Raw genomic sequence first — 18,880 nt, 5'->3', positions numbered from 1 at the left:
GGCAGTGTGAATGTTCTCTTGCGCAAGATGTTCTTGCACAAGAAGCCGTGAGTGTAGACATAGCCATAGGGTCTATAGCACAAATTACTTCTATATATCTTACCTTGCCCACAGTTTATGAAAAAGACACCTCCCTTGTGTCACGTAAGTTATAATCAACCTGAGGGACAGTGCAGATAATACTATATCAACAGGATAGCTTCTCCTGCCAGCATAGCTATGGATCTCTCACAGGGGCACAAGTTATTAGGAAGATATATGAGCTCTCTCTTGTTGGCTTAGAGCAGGGTTTCCCATCCTATGGGTCGGGACCCAAATATGGGTTGCCTTTACATTTCAAGAGGGTCACCAAATGTCTCCCCAAGTGGCTCTGCCCTCCCTCCTCCCCCTGTTTTTGAATTGCCTTGGGTCACCAAGTCTTCCTGAATTGTCAAAATGGGTCCCCGTCTGCAAAAGGTTGGGAACCACCGGCTTAGAGCATCTTCACCAGAAGCACTACAGCAATGCTGGTATAAATGATGTAGACATAGCCTGGGTGTGATGCATGGGAATTTCAAGTCTCTGGATTCATGAGAATAAACAAATTTAACAAGAAATGTAACCCTTAACACAATATCGAAACAGCAGTGTATTCACATAAAAATATAAACATATGTTGCTGACATTTTGGGAGAAGAAAGGGAACAATTCACTCTTCACACATACAATTCTCTTTACAGATATTATTGTTGACAGTGAAATATTTTTCTATTTTGGACTTGTGAACTCATCTACCGTTATGACTGTTTAGAAAGGAAACCAATAACTACTAACCAAGCAAGAGCTTTTTTAAAAAAAAAAAGTCAGAATTTTTATTATAAATTTGTTTCAATGTTTGCAATACTGGCTTGGTTAATGATTGTTACAGAAAAAAAAATCAACAGCTTTTTCCCTTTTATTACACAAAGTAATACTGTAAGTGAAGAAACACTAACCAGAATCTTACCTGTAAAATAAAATTCATGTGAGACTATGCATAACAGCAAATAATTTAAAAAAATCTCAAGAGCTTTTATATGGTTGACTGACCCTTTGAACTGGAGTGTGTACTCATGACCTGGAAGTTTTACTGAAGTAAAAATTCCTTGTTATTGGCAGATTTGTAGTAAGCTGAGTTTCATGATTTAAAAATGTGTAACTAAATCTAGCAATCTGAGTCCCATGGCTACAGACCAAAGAGCTCTGACATTAAGCAATAACATGGGGGGGGGGGGGGGGGACGAGAAGAGAGAGATCAGTTGGCACAGAATCATGCAAAAAAAGTACAAAGCCATAAGAAGTACAGATGAGATGAAAATCCACAGGTTTTGTGCTTAAAAAGTTTCCTACCTTGTTTCTGCTAGAATGGCCACACAAGCCTACATAGATGGTATATAAACATTGTTCACAAATTTGCAGAAACCTTAGTCTCACACATTAAAACACCCAACAGACAGCAAAACCTGAGTTAGATGGGATCTTTGAAACTGAGTTTGTTTTGCAGAAGAACTAAACTGAGGTTAACAATAAGCTGGGCTTTTTGTTTTAAATGCCGTGTGTGCTAGAGACACAGCTCTGAAAACACACATTTGCACACACAGATTGTTTTCCTGTTTGAGTTTTTAGATATTTCTCAAGCAAAAGCCATTCTTTGTTGCACTGGGTTGATTTTTGACAGTTATTTTTGTATTGCATCTTTAGCAAGCAGTGAACGATGTGTGAAAACAAAAACTGCACATACAGATCTTTAAGTCTCGCATATGAGAAACCTTTAAGGATTTCAAGTTTTTTTTACTCATTTTTGAGCAGCAATTACTGATACAAAAGTAAGAATCCCAGGCACTCTACAGCTGCAGTTGAACAACAGGTTAAAATGTATCACCATGTGTAATGAAATCTATTCCTCCAGGCAATGTTGCCTAGTGGGTAGAGCACTGGGCTTAACTCCTGGCTGTGTTACTAGTTTACTGTGCCATCATGGGCAAGTCACTTCCCTTCTGTGCATCAGCATCTCATCTTTAAGATGGGAATATTAATGCTGACCTCCCAAGTAAAGCACTTTGAGATCTATGGGCAAAGAATGCTAGGCATTATGATAATCAGAGAATGCTGTCAAGATCAATCCTTTTGAAAACAAGATCTTTTACTTTTCCTATTTAATCTTTAGACTTCTAAAAGCCAAAATAGGATTTTTAAAAGCATATTTACTTATTTTAGGTGGTTTACTTTTTGTATTATACTTTTTTGGGTCAGTTCTGCTTCTTTGCTGCTTACTTCCTCTTTCCAGTTCTCACATACTTTCTGCACAGTTTGGGTTCTCTGTGAATCTGATTGCACAGTGATGGAATATTTAAATGCATTTAACAGAACAAAATCTTTGAATTGTGCATCCTAGCCTTACATGAATTTTATCCGTTAACAAAATTCTGGATCTCTATTCCTTATCATTCATCATTTATATAGAAGTTTTCAAATCCGAAGTACATTACAAGCATTCATTAATCTTCAGTTATTTGTGTTCTATACAACGAAGAAGGGTGAACTGGTTTACTTAAGGCCACAGAAGAGATCATTCCTATAGAAAACAAAGGATCCCCTATGTTCCTGGCTCACAGATGTGTTCAGAGCACTCTCTTATTTGATATTAGCCTTTTAATATCCTTCCCCCAAACAGCCTCCTTATTGAATCTGCCCCAGAAAAATGCCACCCCGGTTTCAAAGGATTCATTTTGCTCTTATTTGATGTTAGGATTAAATACAGAACCACCTCAATTCATCACATTCCATGTAACCATGGCTTTACTGGGCCGAGAGTTATATTAACTCCCTTATTAGCAATGCCAAACATGCACTTTTAGGAAATCATCAGAATTTTTTAGGCCCAAAAGTCAGTCATTCAGCAGCTCTGATCATATGTAGAACACATAAGGAGTCTAACAAACATCAAAAGGGCAAAGAGAGGTTTTCCCCACTACTTCCTTCTGGCCAGTTAAGTCCCTTTCTTTGCTTTTCTTTGGATCACTAAAAGCAGCAGGTGGGCTTTCAGTAAACCATACCACAACCATCACTTAAGGTTTTACTCACCATGGCAGAATGGTTGCAAGGAAGTAATTCATCAGCATGTTTAAAGCTATTTGAAATCTCAGAATGGAAGGTGCTATAAAAGCAAGGAGTACTGTTGTTGTTTTACAACACAAGAGGGGTTACAACCTTTTTCTCATTCACCACTGGATGCCCTAATAAAGTGGCATCTGAAGAGTTATATGCACTGGGTAGAGGGACAAAAAGGATACCCAACAAAAGGCAATTAGACAATTCTTGCAACCAAGCAGAAGACAGGGACAATAAAGTAAGCACGGCAGTCAATGTACACACATGAAAGCTGTGGTTTTGAATCCCCCAAATTCACACCAATCTATTTTGCAAATCAGGCAATGCCACACCTGTTGCAAATAAGCACTTTGGCTACCAGAAAGTGTCCTCTTTTAACCCAAAGATGATTGCCACAGCCAACAAAAAAAATCCAGAACACTTCTACCACAGATGAATTAGTCACACACAGATTCAGAGTGCGAAATAACGAGGAATTACTGTAATGCCATGTCAGAACCAGGCGGTGCAAGCAAAATGCCAGATTTTCACAAAAGTCATAGTAACTGTTGCTTTTGGAACAATCCCTCTGATTATCTGGGAGGAGGGGGGGAGAAGGAAGTGCTATATATTGAAATATTACCTTTCACCCTCAAATCCAGTCCCATGTTACCGAAGTAAGGGGAGTGCTCTTACTAATCAGAGGTGTTAACTCAAACTGTGCAGTTGTATAAAACGACAGGAGCAGCAGAGAGCTTTAGTTTGCATCTGTGTTGGAATAAAGAGGAATTCTCCCCAAAACACGGATATCAATGCTTTACTGAGACTGTGCACGGAACAGGAGAGAATTCTTTACCATTGAATAGAGCCAGTATTGGTGAACAAGACATTCCCTTTTGCTGTGATGCAGACGGAGAAGTGTGCGTCGCTAACAGCATCCCCAGCCAGGTGGGGAGGCATCTTTTATGTTAATATAATCCCCACGGCCAGAACCCGGGAGGTCTCCATCACCCGTGAACGACGACATCATCTTTTCAATAAGGACTCTAGGAAACAACATACATGATGTAACAAGCAGCAAGAGGCCTACAGTCTGACACACAACTGGGTATAGCCACCAGCCCCCCAATCAGGACAAAGCTGGCTGCTGTGGCCTTAAAGGGACAATACTAGGGAATACAAATTAGAGATCTCCATTCAACTCCCTGTGGGCAAATGTCCCCAGTACAAACAGCACCATCAGGGACGTGTGTTGGCTCATATGCCAGCAGCATCAGTAGAGAGGTCAGTGACTGAAGGCATCGCAGACACTGGAGTGGCCCCCAAACCTCTGGAGGCAAGCCCCCACTGTTCTGGATTTAGGCACAACAGGAGGCTTGGATGGGGAAGTCGGCCCACTCCCATTCTCCAGTAGAGACCAGCAGGTGAAAAATACCCATTGTATTGTGATAAGCCCTCTATTTCCAAATGCATGTCGCAGCTTAGACATGGTCAGGAGAACCTCTGACCATTCTAGCAGAATGTCCCCTTTAGATTGGCTGACATATTACAGCAGCTATATGGTAAATGCCAGCAGTGATGCTCAGATCTCAGTGGTTCAGCAGCCAAATCAACATTACCCAAGAGAGTCACAGTAGTGTGAATTCATTGTTTCATTTCCTTTTTATGCATATATAATTCTCAAAGCAAAATGACTGACCAAGCATTCATAATATAATGCTATGTTATAATTATACTATGTAATAATTCATGGTAATAATAATTTATTGTAATAATTCAATAATTATACTATGTTATAATTCATAACCTAGTAATAGCATCCTGATGGATTAATAACTTTGATTGGTTATTGGTTGCACTGTGTTTTAATATCACATGCTGCAAGGAACTGCATTAAAGAGTCATTTGTGGCTTCTGAGCCTCAGTCTGAGTATCCCTGCTTTAGAGGCGCCCTGAGAAGCCATTGTACCTACCGCATAGACTCGTTAATATTCTTGTTTTCCTTCACAGATGTTTCAGTCCAGCCAGAGAAACCGTTCTCTTTGCTGAACCGATCAATCTCTTCCCTGGTCACTGCCCACGGAGAAAGGTCACACTGTGAAACAAGAGTCGGTGATTTTAAAAGAAGGTATTTGTTTGAAAAGGACCCGCCCCCTTCGCCCATCCCAACCACCACGCTGCTGATGTTCAGCTAGCATGGAATGCCGGCCCTTCCCATCCTTTCTTGAGAACCCAATCCAACAGGGGATCCTCATGGGATGATGTAACAGCCAAAATGCTTATCTGGTTTGAGAGTACGTCACACATCTCCAGCATGTGCTGGAGACGCCCCACCCCCACTGCCACCGTGAGTCAGTATGCAGGGAATTATTCACACTAGGCCAGGCAACATTGTCTACATCCGGGTGGGGAACCTTTTTTGGGTGGGGAGCCACTGACCCACAGGGAGGGGGAAAAAAAAAAAAAAAAAAAGTCAGTCACGGGCCATAAGTGAGAAGCAACAAAAAATAAAAATAAAAATGACTGATGTGGCTCCCCGACTGAGAAGCAGAAAGATGCTCCCCACATCTTCATACACCAGAGCCTAGGGAAGCATGGGCTAGTAGATTTTGGGGGTGGGGGAAAGCCTCCAGGCAGTGCCTTACTGTGCCAACCAGAGGGAGAGAGGATGGCAGTGCACAAAGCCACTTCCTCCCCCCCACCAGGCAGGCTCTGGTTTGTCTGACTCCAGCTCGGGGCTCTTCCTCCAACAGTGGGGAGCCGGCACTGGTGTTCCAGCCCCGCAGGGAGATGGAGGAGGGAGCTGTGGGGAAGGGGGGGGGTGCATGGGATGGGAGCCCTGAGGCTCAGGGACCAGATCCAGGCAAACCGGGGACTGGATCTGGTCCCCAAGCCATACGTTCCCCACCCCTGGTCTACATCAAGAAAATTCACACCAGCCTAGCTTGTACAGTTACGCTGATGCTAACAGAGAAGTCAGATGCAGTGCATCTCTATTGGGGGTTTTCACTGGCTCAGTTACACTGATTTAGTTGCACTAATGTCAATTTCCTTTGTGTAGACAGAGCCTATGTTCTCTAAACTCTGCTATCCAGAAGGAGGTATTCTCCCAAAGGAGAAGCAGAACGACTGTATAACGTGCTGTCCCCTTTATCATGCCTTGGGTAACTGAGTCTTTGCCAAGTCTTTTGAATTTGAGACCTTACCACTCAAACTAGACAAGCCTCAAACTGAGCTTTGATGGGCCTCCTAAGCTGGTGTCAGCACACAGAAGGGACATGCCAGTCGCCACAGAAGACAGGGATTTTTAAATACAAAAGAAATAAATCATTAAACAAAGCAGCTAGCCTTTTAAACAATGAAACCTGACCCCGTGCACCAATGCACAGATGGCATCTCTCTCAGCAAGGCAAGTATCAGATCATGCGTCTAGGTGACCTCATTAGAACGCCTTTCCCTGCCCACACACACATATTCATCCTAACTTGGTGCTGGTTAAAGATCTGGGAGGACAGAGCTGCTTGGCAGCCCTCTAAAAGCCACCACACTCTGGCTCTTCTGGTGCAGCAGAGGAAAGAGATTCCAGAGACGGAGCCCTCATTGGACAAGGAAGCAGCTCAGAGTTCTAGGCATTGGCTAAAACTTCGTCTCCTTCAGGCTGCCACTGGCATTGGCTAGCCAACCTCAGAGAGTTTCATTAAGTCTGACTGTTTCAACGCAGAACATGGCCAAAAGACACTTTTTAATTTCATTTTATAAATCACATTGTAGCCTATATAGCATGTGACATGGTATGGCTCCATTCACAATAGACACATTTAAATCCTATTTAAGCACTAGCCTTAAGTAGGGATCTGAAAGTGTAACCGTGTACATGATTAACCGATAACCCCAGGCTTATCGATTAATGTTCCCATTTACACGCAGGCTCCTGGGTTGCATTGCTTCTCCAGGAGCTGCCTGTCACGCCATGCTGCTGCCTCTGTATCAGAGGCAGGAGTGAGGAGCAGCAGGCAGGAGCCGGTATGGGGAGCCGGCTGTGTGCACCAGCTTCTGGGGAGCAGACTGCCACACCTCATGTAACCATGTAAAAATTTGGTTACTTAAACACATTGTAACATCCCTAGCCTGAACTGGTTTAAGAGTGCTTTTCTAGATGGTTTTGCAAACAGTGCAAACTCCTAGCATGGGTTTGATCTGAAAATCTGGTCACAATAGGATGCAACAATCTCCCTCTTCTAACCAATCTTCAGTGAAGCGTCTCGCTGACTCACCAATTACACAAGGCAAATCCTGGAAACCAGGTGTGGAAGATGCTCAGAGGCTATGATGTTGGGTGGCAGTATAAACACCATGGTGAAAGAGTCTATGAGATCCCATCCAATCTATCCTTCCTGCCAATTTACTCTAGAACACATCTCCAGTGTTTAGCCCGGGCTAAAAATAACTCTGATTGGGTCTGACTTGGTGTTTTAAATAAGTTGTAAAGAAAATGGAAGTGAGAAATGCTAATGGGGAGTCAGACAGAAATCAGACATGAGGGAGGAAATCTAGCTATGCAGAGGCTGGTCTTGCACACGCATCGGGGAGAAAAAAAAACTCGAGCAGGATAAACCAATCTTTCTGGATGATTTCCACCTCCTAAGCTTATCTTACACCCACCTAAATACAACTGATTTGGGGGGAGGGAAGGATATGAAAACTCCCAGCTGGGTCCCGCTTTCTCGTCACTCTTCTCTGTACCCCAACTGTTCTGGGGACCTATTTTATCAGAGGGGGAAAAAAAGCATATTGCAAGGGAGGGGGGTGATCGCAAGGCAGGCAGGCATACCTATACCAGCTCTCATTTCACTAGCACTGGTAACAGTTGTAGTAAAGATGCAGCGGGATGAGCGTTAGCATGGGCAACTGAAGTACAGCAGCTGGAACCCTGGGTACGTACTCTGGTTGTGGCCCATGCCTCTCTGGGTCTTCACTAGCAAGATGAAATGCCTATGTTACAATCACACCTTCAGGAGCAGTATAGACATACTCCAGGAGCCAGTACAGTCCAAATGTCTGCCCAGCGAAGGGACAACCAGGTATCCCGTGCGGATCCATTTCCCTCAAAACTTGACAAGCTACACAGAAACGGTGCCATGTAAGGAGCCGCACACAGCCCGGGCTCAACACTTGAATCACAAGCTCCTTGCTGGATCTAGGTGAGAAAATGCAGCAGAACGATCCAGGGACGGGATTAGCGAGACCATAAGATCCGCAACAGCTCTGACAAAGTCTAGTGAAGAAAGCCTTCTCCCTCACTTCAGTTTAAATCCGCTTCCTCCAAACACACCGAAGACCCAAAGCCCATCTAGATTTGCTCACCTTATTAGCCAGCAGCAAGCACGGCACCGGGCTTCCATCTGGCAGCGTGAGTTTGCTGTCCAGATCCAGCTTCCACTTCTGGCTGTTGCTGAATGTGTTGAAGTTAGTAACATCGAACATTATAACACAGGCTGATGCCTCTCTGTAGTACAGCCGAGTCATGGAGGTGAAGCGTTCCTGCCCTGGGGGTGGAGTGGGAAGAGAGAGGGATGGTTTTTAAACATCATCTCTTAGGACTGGTCCATGCTTGGGGTTTGCCCCAGTTGCAGCCAGCTACAGCCAACCTCTCAAGTGAGATACTGTGCCTCCAGGTATTCCTGTGAGGACAGAAGTACTGCTATCCCCCTTTCGGAGATGAGGAAATTAAGGTACCGAGATGAGAAGTGTTTTGCCCAAGCAGTTCAGTGGCACAGCTCATATTAGAGATTAGAAGTCCAGACCCTCACAACATGCTCAAATCACAAGTCTTCCAAGCCTCTGTTTTCCAGTCGCTTTCCTCTCAAGGTCATTTTCGTGGCCATTTAAACTCTCTTTTTCCCCTCCCACCGGATTGCAGTTTTAACTCATCTGCAGCGAAAGCCTAAACACGGTGATTTGTCTAAACACAGCTGCTCAGGGGCTTTCAGCAGCATTTCCCCGATCAGTTGTAAACAGGGATTTTTTTTTCCCCCCAAAGAATGTGTTAGCAAAACAGTGTTACCTACTATGTGCTGTGCACAACTTATAATGGTATGAACACTGGTCTTGGAAAATAACCCGTTCGCTGCTAGGACCCTGATAACCACCCCGCTGAGACAGGACAGTTTTAACCACCGGGTGAACAAGCCCATAGGACCTTTCTGTGCTGCAGGCTGAGCCTCTTTAGTCCAGAACCCTTGGGACAAGACTGGTGCCGAACCAGAGAATTTGCCAGACCACAGGAGGTCAATATCATCTAGCAGCATCACCAGCACAGCCACTGCTTCCTGGGCTTGTAGAAGACATTTAGGGATAAATTAGAGCTAAACAACAGCACAGAATACTGACAGCCAGGACTGGTGCCTGTAAAAAAACGCTATGGACTGTGGGAAACTTGGCCATCCCCATGATAAGTGGTCATCCGGCTAATTAAAAACATGCTGGACCATGGATATTGCTGGACCAGAGCATGCCGGACTACAGCGGTTCAACCTGCACCAAAATGAATGTGGCTATGACTACAATACCACTTATGTTGGTATAATTTATATTGTTCAGGGGGTTGAATAAGCCACCCCCCAAGTGATGCCAGTTACACCTACCTCAGTGCTGGAGAGCTTCTCCTGCTGACACTGATCTCACTGCTTGCTCATTAGATGTGGGTTAATTAAGTCGGCAGGAGAGCTGCACCGCTCTAAGCACTCTAGTGTAGCCCTAGCCTGTGTTTAAGCAGTGCCTCGCCCAAGCCAAAATGTCATTTGGGCTTGCCTGTTGACAGGACCAAACTCAGGCAACATTCATATTATGTGATTCACTAACACGTCTAAAATGGGACTTGGTCATATCTAGGCAAGGCAAAACATTAGATGCCACAGGGTGAATGAGGACTGTGTTATAACAACACAACGTGGTAGGTTTGGTAGCACTCAGACGCTTACACTGGCAAGGGGTCAGCAATAACACACTTTCTAGTTACCTTCCAATGGCTATTTCCCCCCCGTGTGCCTTTTAGATAGCGAGCACAAAAACAGGGCAGGAACAGGCAGTAGCAGTGAGTCTTGTACAGCTCTGAGCACATTGCTGGGTGTTAAAAACAATGCAGCAGCCAGTCATCCCACAAACCATAAATAGCCACATGGGTTTTCAGTGGACATCAGTCTGCTGCTGCATCTGAAATGTCTTTTTTTTTTTAATTAAACTGATGTGTGTGATGCCTGTTTCCCCAGAACATAAAAGGGATAAAACTCAGGCATCCAGTCCCACAGCTTCTGTGCTCAACCCCCCCTTTCCTCTTCCTCACTCTCAACCTCCATCTCCGTCTCCTCTTCCTTTCTCCCTCTTCTTCCCCCCGCCCGGGTGCATTTTGACAGTGCTGTAAGCTGAGTTCTGTTTCTCTACAGTGGCAGAGGCAGCCTAGGCTGCTGCAATGAAAGATGGCACCGAACCCCAACCGTGTGCCTCAACCCATCCCAGACCACCACCTTCTGGGCCTGCAGAAGAGTCCTATCTCATGACAACTTGATTGGCGGCCTCCCCATCTTGAATATGGACACTGTTCACATGAGCCACCTAACAGCCCTCAGATGGCAACTTTCACAGCCCAATTGTGTTGTCAGAGCAGTGGGAGTTACTCCTGATTTAGGCCTGAGGGAGAGGAGAATTGGCTTTCTACTTAAGGCCAAACTGCCTGTACAGTATTGTACCTAGCAGTCAAACATTCCCCCTGCATCCAGATACCCATCATCCTCCCTTTCCTCCCTAGTCAGGCTGTTGTAGCTTGAAAATTGTGGAACAGGCACTGTGGAATTTATCAATCCCTGCAGCTGTGCTCCCTCTAAATGAGCCACATGATTCAACATTTAATCGCCACCAGAAAAAAACAAAAAAAACAACAACCCCAGAAGCTTTATTTTTTTCCCCCCAACCAGAAATAAAGTTGTTGGGTTTTTTTAAGGGTCTTTTGCTGAAGAATAAAGCCCAATGGGTTGGACGCTTGGAAACTCTGTTCTCTGCTAAGGCCAAAGGCTTTCATGCACTCACCTGCAATGTCCCATAGCTGGAGTCGTACTGTCTCGGACTCAGACCACTGCACCACCTTCAGAGCAAAATCCACTGCAAAATCCCAAAGAGAAAGGAAATCTGATTAGGGATTATGTAGACCCACTGGCTACGTCTACACTGGCCCCTTTTCCGAAAGGGGCATGCTAATTTCACAGGTCGTAATAGGGAAATCCGCGGGGGATTTAAATATCCCCCGCGGCATTTAAATAAAAATGTCCGCCGCTTTTTTCCGGCTTTTAGAAAAGCCGGAAAAGAGCGTCTACACTGGCCCCGATCCTCCGGAAAAAAGCCCTTTTCTGGAGGATCTCTTATTCCTACTTCAAAGTATTTAAATCCCCCGCGGATTTCCCTATTACGACCTGTGAAATTAGCATGCCCCTTTCGGAAAAGGGGCCAGTGTAGACGTAGCCACTGTGTGTTTCCTCCACCCATATCTATCAGCGGTTGCAGGCATCTTGCTCTACAGGTTGAACCTCTGTAGTCCGGCACTCTCTGGTCCAGCAACATCCTTTGTCTGGCATGATTTAAGTTAGCTGGATGTCCATTTTATCATGGTTGTGGCCAAGTTTCCCATGGTACCATGAAGTTAGTTTAGAACATAAGAACAGCCTAACTGGGTCAAACCAAAGGTCCATCTAGCCCAGTATCCTATCTGCCAACAGTAGCCAGATGCCCCAGAGGGAGTGAACACAACAGGTAATCATCAAGTGATCCCTCTCCTGTCACCCATTTCCAGACAAACAGAGACTAAGAACACCATTCCTACACATCCTGGCTAATAGTCATTGATGGACCTAACCTCCATGAATTTATCTCGCTCTTTTTTGAACCTAGATAAAGTCCTAATCTTCACAACATCCTCTGGCAAGGAGTTCCACAGGTTGACTGTGCACTGCATGAAGAAAAACTTCCTTTTGTTTGTTTTATACCTGCTACCTATTAATTTAATCCGGTGACCCCTACTTCTTAGGTTATGGGAACAAGTAAATAACTTTTCCTTATTCATTTTTTCCACACCAGTCACGATTTTATAGACCTCTATCATATACCCCCCTTAGTATACAGCCCCCAGGCCTGGCTCTCAGTGTTCTGTGCTGTTATTTAGTTCTAATTTACCCTTAAATTACTTCTAAAAGCTCAGTAAGCAGTGGAAGTGTGGGTAATGCTATTAGACAATCTTGACCTCCCGTGGTCTGGCAAATTCTCTGGTTTGGCATGGGTCAGGTCCCGAAGGTGCCAGACTAGAGAGGTTCAACCTGTAACACAGAAAGGCCCTAAGAGCTTGTTCACCCTCTGGCTACTGCTATAGCAAACTGCCTCTCAACCAGTCAAATAGCCACATGTGTCTAGTGGCTAGCGTGTTGGACACCTTGGCTATAACACTTCCTCTTGTTACATGGGGTGATCTGGTGCAAGGTATTGCCCCAAACAATAGCACAGAAGCAGCCATGCTGGGCTGTAGGAAACAGGCAAGCAAAGTGGATTAGCTCACTGTTAAGCTAACTCGGCTCCCATCAAAGCCAGCACTGACTTCAACAGTGTCCGTATTTGGGTCACCACTTGCATTTGGGAAAACCACACCCAAAGCTTTTGATTTGCATTATGGGATTCAAAACCACACTTGCAAATCTCATGCTTAACTAGCAATGCTGGACCAGCACCACGACTAGAGTCTGTAAGCTCTTTCAGGGGCAGAGAGCTTTTTTTGCTCTGTTTGTACGGCACCTGGTACAAGAGGTACTGGGCCATGGGGCTCTACATGAGAGGAAATAATAAATCATATAATCAAAGGAAGATAAATTTGCAAGGAGTGTTCTGAAGAACAAGCCCTCTCCAGCACCTGACCTTGAGAAATAACAATGTAAACTTAAAAAAAATAATAATACAGGTGATCTTATTATACAAAGATTTACAGGAGACCTCCCCTCCCCCAATCATCTGGATTTACTTTACATTTCAGTCAAGTGCTTCTGGATTGCACATTTTGTACCCTTGATCCCCAGTTTCAACAGCAGGCAGAACCAATCAGATCATTTTGATTAGAGGCCAATATACACAATGGGAAGGACAGCCTGGCTAATTTGCCCTTTAAAAAAATATTATTGGTCCTAGATCAAAACTGAAGAAGCTGGCAATTAATCAGCTATGTTTAGTAATCTTTTTAATAAAGCAACATGTAGCATCACATTCAAAATACGCACTGCCGTCTGTCAGAAGCCAGCTGTGGTTTTGCACTAATGCCCGAAAATTTACAAAATTAGTCACTTTTGCTCTGTTTTTACTTGCCTCCATTTTGTACTGCCCAAGACAATTTAGATGCTTTGGGGGGGGGGGGGGGGGACAGTTTTTCCTTTTACATACATGCCCTCTCCCCACTCCAAACCCAATCAATCTTAACGAGTGCCGGAGGAGTTTAAATACACACATCTGAGCTACATTTATCAGAAGTGCTAAAAATCTGATCCACTGCAATCCAAAGCAAGGGTGTCCAGTCGGGCTAATGTCTAGCACAGTGGTTTTGAAACTTTCTGAAGATCGGGATTCGTTTTTTTTAATGATTGTGGATAAAGAGAGAAACTGCAATACCCCTGCTGTTGCAAATGATCAAAGCTGTGAGTAAGTGCATGTTTTGCAAAGCCAAATCCAGGCGCTTTGTACATCACTGCCTCAGTGGGGTGCAGGCCTCCAGTTTGACAACCTCTGACCTCGTTCTTCATCTTGGATTCTCCAGCAGAGAGATTAAACTAAGTGTGTGCTCTGAAAATGAGGAAAAGCACTAACAGTGGCCTCTATTTTTTCAGTCCCACTCAGACAGCGTCTGGATTGAGCCTTAGTTCTTCCTGCACTTGGCCTGGTATTCAACCCTGCTATGTTAATGTTAATAGCTGTGCTGGCTGATGTGTTCAAAAACAGGATAGCTTCCACACACAAGAGAAGTCCTGTATGCAACTGTTTTGCAACTCTCTGTTACAATGCCCTGGTCCCCAAGACAATTAACAAGTCCATTTTAGGGTATGTCCATACTTAAATGTTTAAGTAGCAATTTAACACCATTCCAGGGCTGGATTACCCAATAGGCATACTAAGCACGTACTTAGGGCACCAGCAAAGCAGACGCACCCCCTCCCCCACCAAAAAAAGATTTTTCTTTTTTTGAAAAATTTGATATTTCAAAAAAAGAATCGAAGTAGTCATCATGGGAAAAGTCAGAACTCCGCAGAATGTTCTTTTTATCAGCTGAAAAGAATAAAAAACCCTCAGAGAACAACAATGTGTCAGGACAGACTCGATTCACTTTCCCTAGTGTGTATGGAAGCGAACATGCTTCGTCAAGTCAGCTTCGATGAACGTATCCAGAATTTTGCAATCAGAAAATCTAGAAAGAAGCTATTTTAATTTCAGCATACATGTAAGTTGTGTCATTTCGAAAAATAAATTTTTATTTTACAGTATAGTATTGTTTTTATTATGAATTACATATGGGGGGGCACCATAATCTTTTCAGTGCTTACGGCCTCTAAAGGTCATAATCCGGCCCTGCATAACACATACATAACACAGCCTTAAAATTCTAGCATAAACAAGACATGAATATTTACATCCTGGAACAAATATGTTATGTTCTTAAATATTCGGGCTGTGTCTACCCCAGATTTTACAATTGAGTTAATTAACATATTTACATCTGGAGTACTGCACCCAATTCTGGGCACCCCATTACAGAAAGGATGTGGAGGCACTGAAGAGAGTCCAGAGGAGGGCAACGAAACTGATTAGGGGGCTGGAGCACATGACTTACAAGGAGGGGTTGAGGAATTTGGGCTTATTAGGGGGGATTTGATAGCAGTCTTCAGCTACCTGAAGGGGGATTCCAAAGAGGAGAGAGGCTGTTCTCAGTGGTGACAGATGACAGCACGAGGAGCAATGGTATCAAGTTGCAGGGGGGGGGGGGGGGAGTCTAGGTTGGATATTAGGAAAAACTATTCCACTAGGAGGGTGGTGAAGCACTGGGATGGGTTACCCAGGGAAGTAGTGGAGTCTCCATCCCTAGAGGTTTTTAAGTCTCGGCTTGACAAAGCCCTGGCTGGGTTGATTTAGTTGGGGTTGGTCCTGCTTTGGGCAGGGGGTTGGACTCCATGACCTCTTGAGGTCTCTTCCAACCCTATGATTTGTACCATCACTAAACACTCAAGGGCCCACATGCTCACCTTTAAAAGTGTCACATGCTCCCAACTGTGTTCCCCACCTGTGCCAACCTTGTGCTCACTCAAAATCTTCTCTCAAGAACTCAGGATGAAAGACAATTGCGACCCTTGTCTGTGGGAGCAGAAGTTGGTTCAAGCTGTTCAAAAATACCAGTCTGGACAACTCTTTTTCAACCCAGTCATAACAAGCACGTTTCATTGCATACAGAAGTTTAGTTTCTGCTGGAGTGGCTTAAATTATGTTCTAAACTAAATTTCAAGCACGAACCAAGTCATGGGATTAAGGTGTTGTCCACAGTCCTCCATCACAGCTGATTCTATAGTGGTGGCAGGACCACTGTTCACTAGCAGCGTGAAGAAGTTACACCATACCCTTTTATAGCAGCAATTGATGCTAAGATAGCCATTTAAACAATATTCATTTTGAGAATGGGTAACAATGGTGATTAAAAGGGCATTAGAAAATGTATTCCCAAGCAGTTCCCACACCTGGTAACCAATCATAGTTAGCACAGTTCAACTCCTAGCATGGTGAGGACTTTAAAGAGAATCTGGCTTCAGGTTTTCACTGGGCAGTTTGTAATGATCAGAGGTTTCAGTTAGAACTCATCAGGATGTGTCTGTACCCAAGTGGCTACAGTCTGGCTGCTCAGATCCTCCTCTACAGGACCAGCAAAATGACTAGCCCATCTGTCAACAGGGACCTAATTAAATAACAGGTGTAACACAGCAAGAAAGCTCAGTTGTAAGGTGCTGCAGGAAATGCAAGGTATTAAAATTGCATGCTGAAAACTGCTCCTTTCATTGAGTTACTTCAGGTTTACACACCTGGAGAGCATAGGAGAAACAACTTTTCAATCTCAGCTTATGAGCAAAGGACCCTCAATCAAGAAGAACAAGACAGTACTTTTCTACAACTTTTATCTGAAAATGACCCCAAAGCACTTTACCCACACAAGATAAATTATGGCCTACATTTCAAGAGCGACTAGTGATTCTGACAGTCCAACATAAAGGGACCTAATTTTCAAAGTCCAGCCTCTAAAAAGCTTCTTCTTTGCACCCAAAAATCTCTTATGAAAATTTAGAACAAAATGTTCTACATTGCTCTCCTCAACCAGCACTGAAACATTGGCATTTCTGGGGCGGAACATAGAACACGACAGCTATTTAATGGCACACAGCCACACTATACCACAGTGGTCCTCACCTATAATAAGTGTTATGCAACCATTCTAATTTCCCTTTACACCAATAGTAATTCCTGCCACACATCAATCCTCCATTAAAACAGACCATTACAAACTCCTTGCCTTCTCCCAAAAGAGACAGCTCCAGCCCTGTTGACAAAAACCTTTGCTGACAAACATGCAAAGCTAAAAGATGCCCCAAAAGTCCTCTGATGGCAGCTGCCCACTACCATCTTTCTGGGAATCAAATCCTGCAGCTGTTACTCACATCAAACTCTCCTCAACAGCCATAGCAGTTATGCCTGCATATATATTACAGAATTTGTCCCAGTAGGACACAATTGATAGGAGAGCAATGGAAGCACTAGCAGAAGAAAAAAAAAAAAAGAGAAGCCACACAGAACTTCTAACCACAGACCAATATGTTGCAATAAGCCTAATAATACTTTACAGTGGCGTAAGAGCTTTCAATCTTCCAAGCAGAGCACAAACACTACAATTTAGCAAATGACAATACAATTCACAGAAAGATCTAGCAAGAGAAGGAAATATACATCCCCAAGGGGGAAAATATTCTATATTTAGATACACTGAACATATAGTTTAGAACGGACTGGAAGAGTATTAGAAAGTTTTGTTGATTCCCCCTCTCCCCCATGCAAACAGATTGCTGCATGGAGCTATCTTCTGATGAACACTCACCTCCCACCGTGGATTTGTAGTGCTTGTTGAAGCTGTCGTTGGCATATCGCTGGACCAGTGATGTCTTCCCAACCGTGGCATCTCCAACAATGAGAACTTTAAACATATGGTCATGATGATGCCCCATTTTCATATCAAGGAAACACAACCAGCCTCTCTATTTTTTAAGCATCTTTCGTCTAATCTGAGCGCACATAATCCAAGGGGCAGAGGAACGGACCAATGACCACTTTCGCTTCCAGAAAACTCAGAGAAATGGACATGCATGCACTAGCTGGAATGTGTAAATACTTATTTCCCCCTCCCACACATCATCTGCTCTGCACATTACAGGCAGACACAGTGGTCTATTTTCTGTATAACTTTTGGGTCTTCCCTGGAGATGCAGTGTCTTATACAGAATGCCCTTCCCTTAGAGAGTGGGGGAGCACACCTTTACCTAGCCACAGTCTATAACTTTCTGCTTTCTCTTGCAGACATGTCCCTCTCAGTGTTGCTCACTCACAGAGAAGCAGACCTAGCTTCTTAATAATTTCTGTTTCTTTCTGCAGACCTATGCTGCCCCTCTGATTGGCTTGCACTCACAGCAAGTTAAAACATAATTAGTCCCAAAGAAAAATTATCCACAGAAGAAAGGAGGAAAACATAAATTAAATCAACAGCCAAACCCAACAAGTTTCCTGGAATTTCAATCTTCATGCAGTTGCATTGGAGGGACAGCTGAGCCCTGCCACACTCATCACACAGGTTGGGGGGAAAGTTTCCCCACTGCGCAGTGGCTGTTTCCTAGGGATGATGGAGGTAAAGACCTAGCCCTGCTTCCGCCTACTGGGACACAGCAGAAGCCGCTCCGCCTTTAGCAGCTACCAGCCCCTTTGCCATGGGCAGTCATGTGAGAAGGTCAGGTGGCTGCACTAACCCAGCCCCACCAGGAAAACTACATTACCCATCAGGCACGTCGCGGTAAAGTGAGCTAGAGAAAGAAGGCTGAGGGCGCAAGGGCTGGTGGGAAGTGTGGTGTGTACGGAGGAGAAGCTGGCAAGTGTCTCTTCTTAAAGGGACACGCTCTGCTTTTTGTGAGGCTACCTCTCCCTCTCTCTGTGCTAGGATCCATGAATTTTTTTCTTAGTAAAAGAGCTGCCCCTATACAGGATGCCATCTTGGTGTAGCCTAGGTGACAGAGCGCCAGATGGACTGGCCTGCTGAGCGACTGTGCACCAGCCACTTCCGTGCACATGCCTCAGTTTTCCCATCTGTAAAAAGGGAACGACAATATTGACTGCCTTTGTAAAGTGCTTTGAGATCTATTGTTGAAAAGTGCATTCTAAAAGGCAATTGTTATTTAATGACTTTTTTATTCAGGGTCTTGCTTAAATTTGCTTGTCATAACATCACGATAAGGTAAGTCCCCTACCCACTCAAGAGATAATTTAAATTTGGTTATTAGAACTGGTTAACATTTTGCAAATTTTTAATTTGGAGTGGGGCACTGAAATTCCCAATATGAAAAAAGCTGAATTCATCATCATTTGTTTTAAAATCCAAAATAATTCACTCTGCTTCTCTTCCCAT

The 18,880-nt window shown here is 44.0% G+C and overlaps 1 protein-coding gene across 2 annotated transcripts; it reads right to left on the bottom strand.

Moving 5' to 3' along the window:
- Positions 1 to 824: 824 nt before the first annotated feature.
- Positions 825 to 18,208, bottom strand: RAB29 (RAB29, member RAS oncogene family). Of its 2 annotated transcripts, XM_075909926.1 has the most exons (5): positions 17,309 to 18,204; positions 11,191 to 11,262; positions 8,473 to 8,654; positions 5,082 to 5,203; positions 825 to 4,154 (listed from the first exon to the last, which is right to left on the bottom strand). In XM_075909926.1, the coding sequence occupies exons 1-5, from the start codon at positions 17,439 to 17,441 to the stop codon at positions 4,037 to 4,039; spliced, it is 627 nt and encodes a 208-aa protein (XP_075766041.1). In that variant the 5' UTR covers positions 17,442 to 18,204; the 3' UTR covers positions 825 to 4,036. The 2 variants fall into 2 exon arrangements, with proteins under 2 accessions (XP_075766041.1, XP_075766042.1); XM_075909927.1 differs by lacking the exon at positions 11,191 to 11,262 and having other exon boundaries at positions 17,309 to 18,208.
- Positions 18,209 to 18,880: the final 672 nt, after the last annotated feature.

The sequence above is a fragment of the Pelodiscus sinensis genome, chromosome 27 (assembly GCF_049634645.1).
Source record: "Pelodiscus sinensis isolate JC-2024 chromosome 27, ASM4963464v1, whole genome shotgun sequence".
Classification (NCBI taxonomy): domain Eukaryota; kingdom Metazoa; phylum Chordata; order Testudines; family Trionychidae; genus Pelodiscus; species Pelodiscus sinensis.
This window is presented reverse-complemented; position numbering and strand designations above follow the sequence as displayed.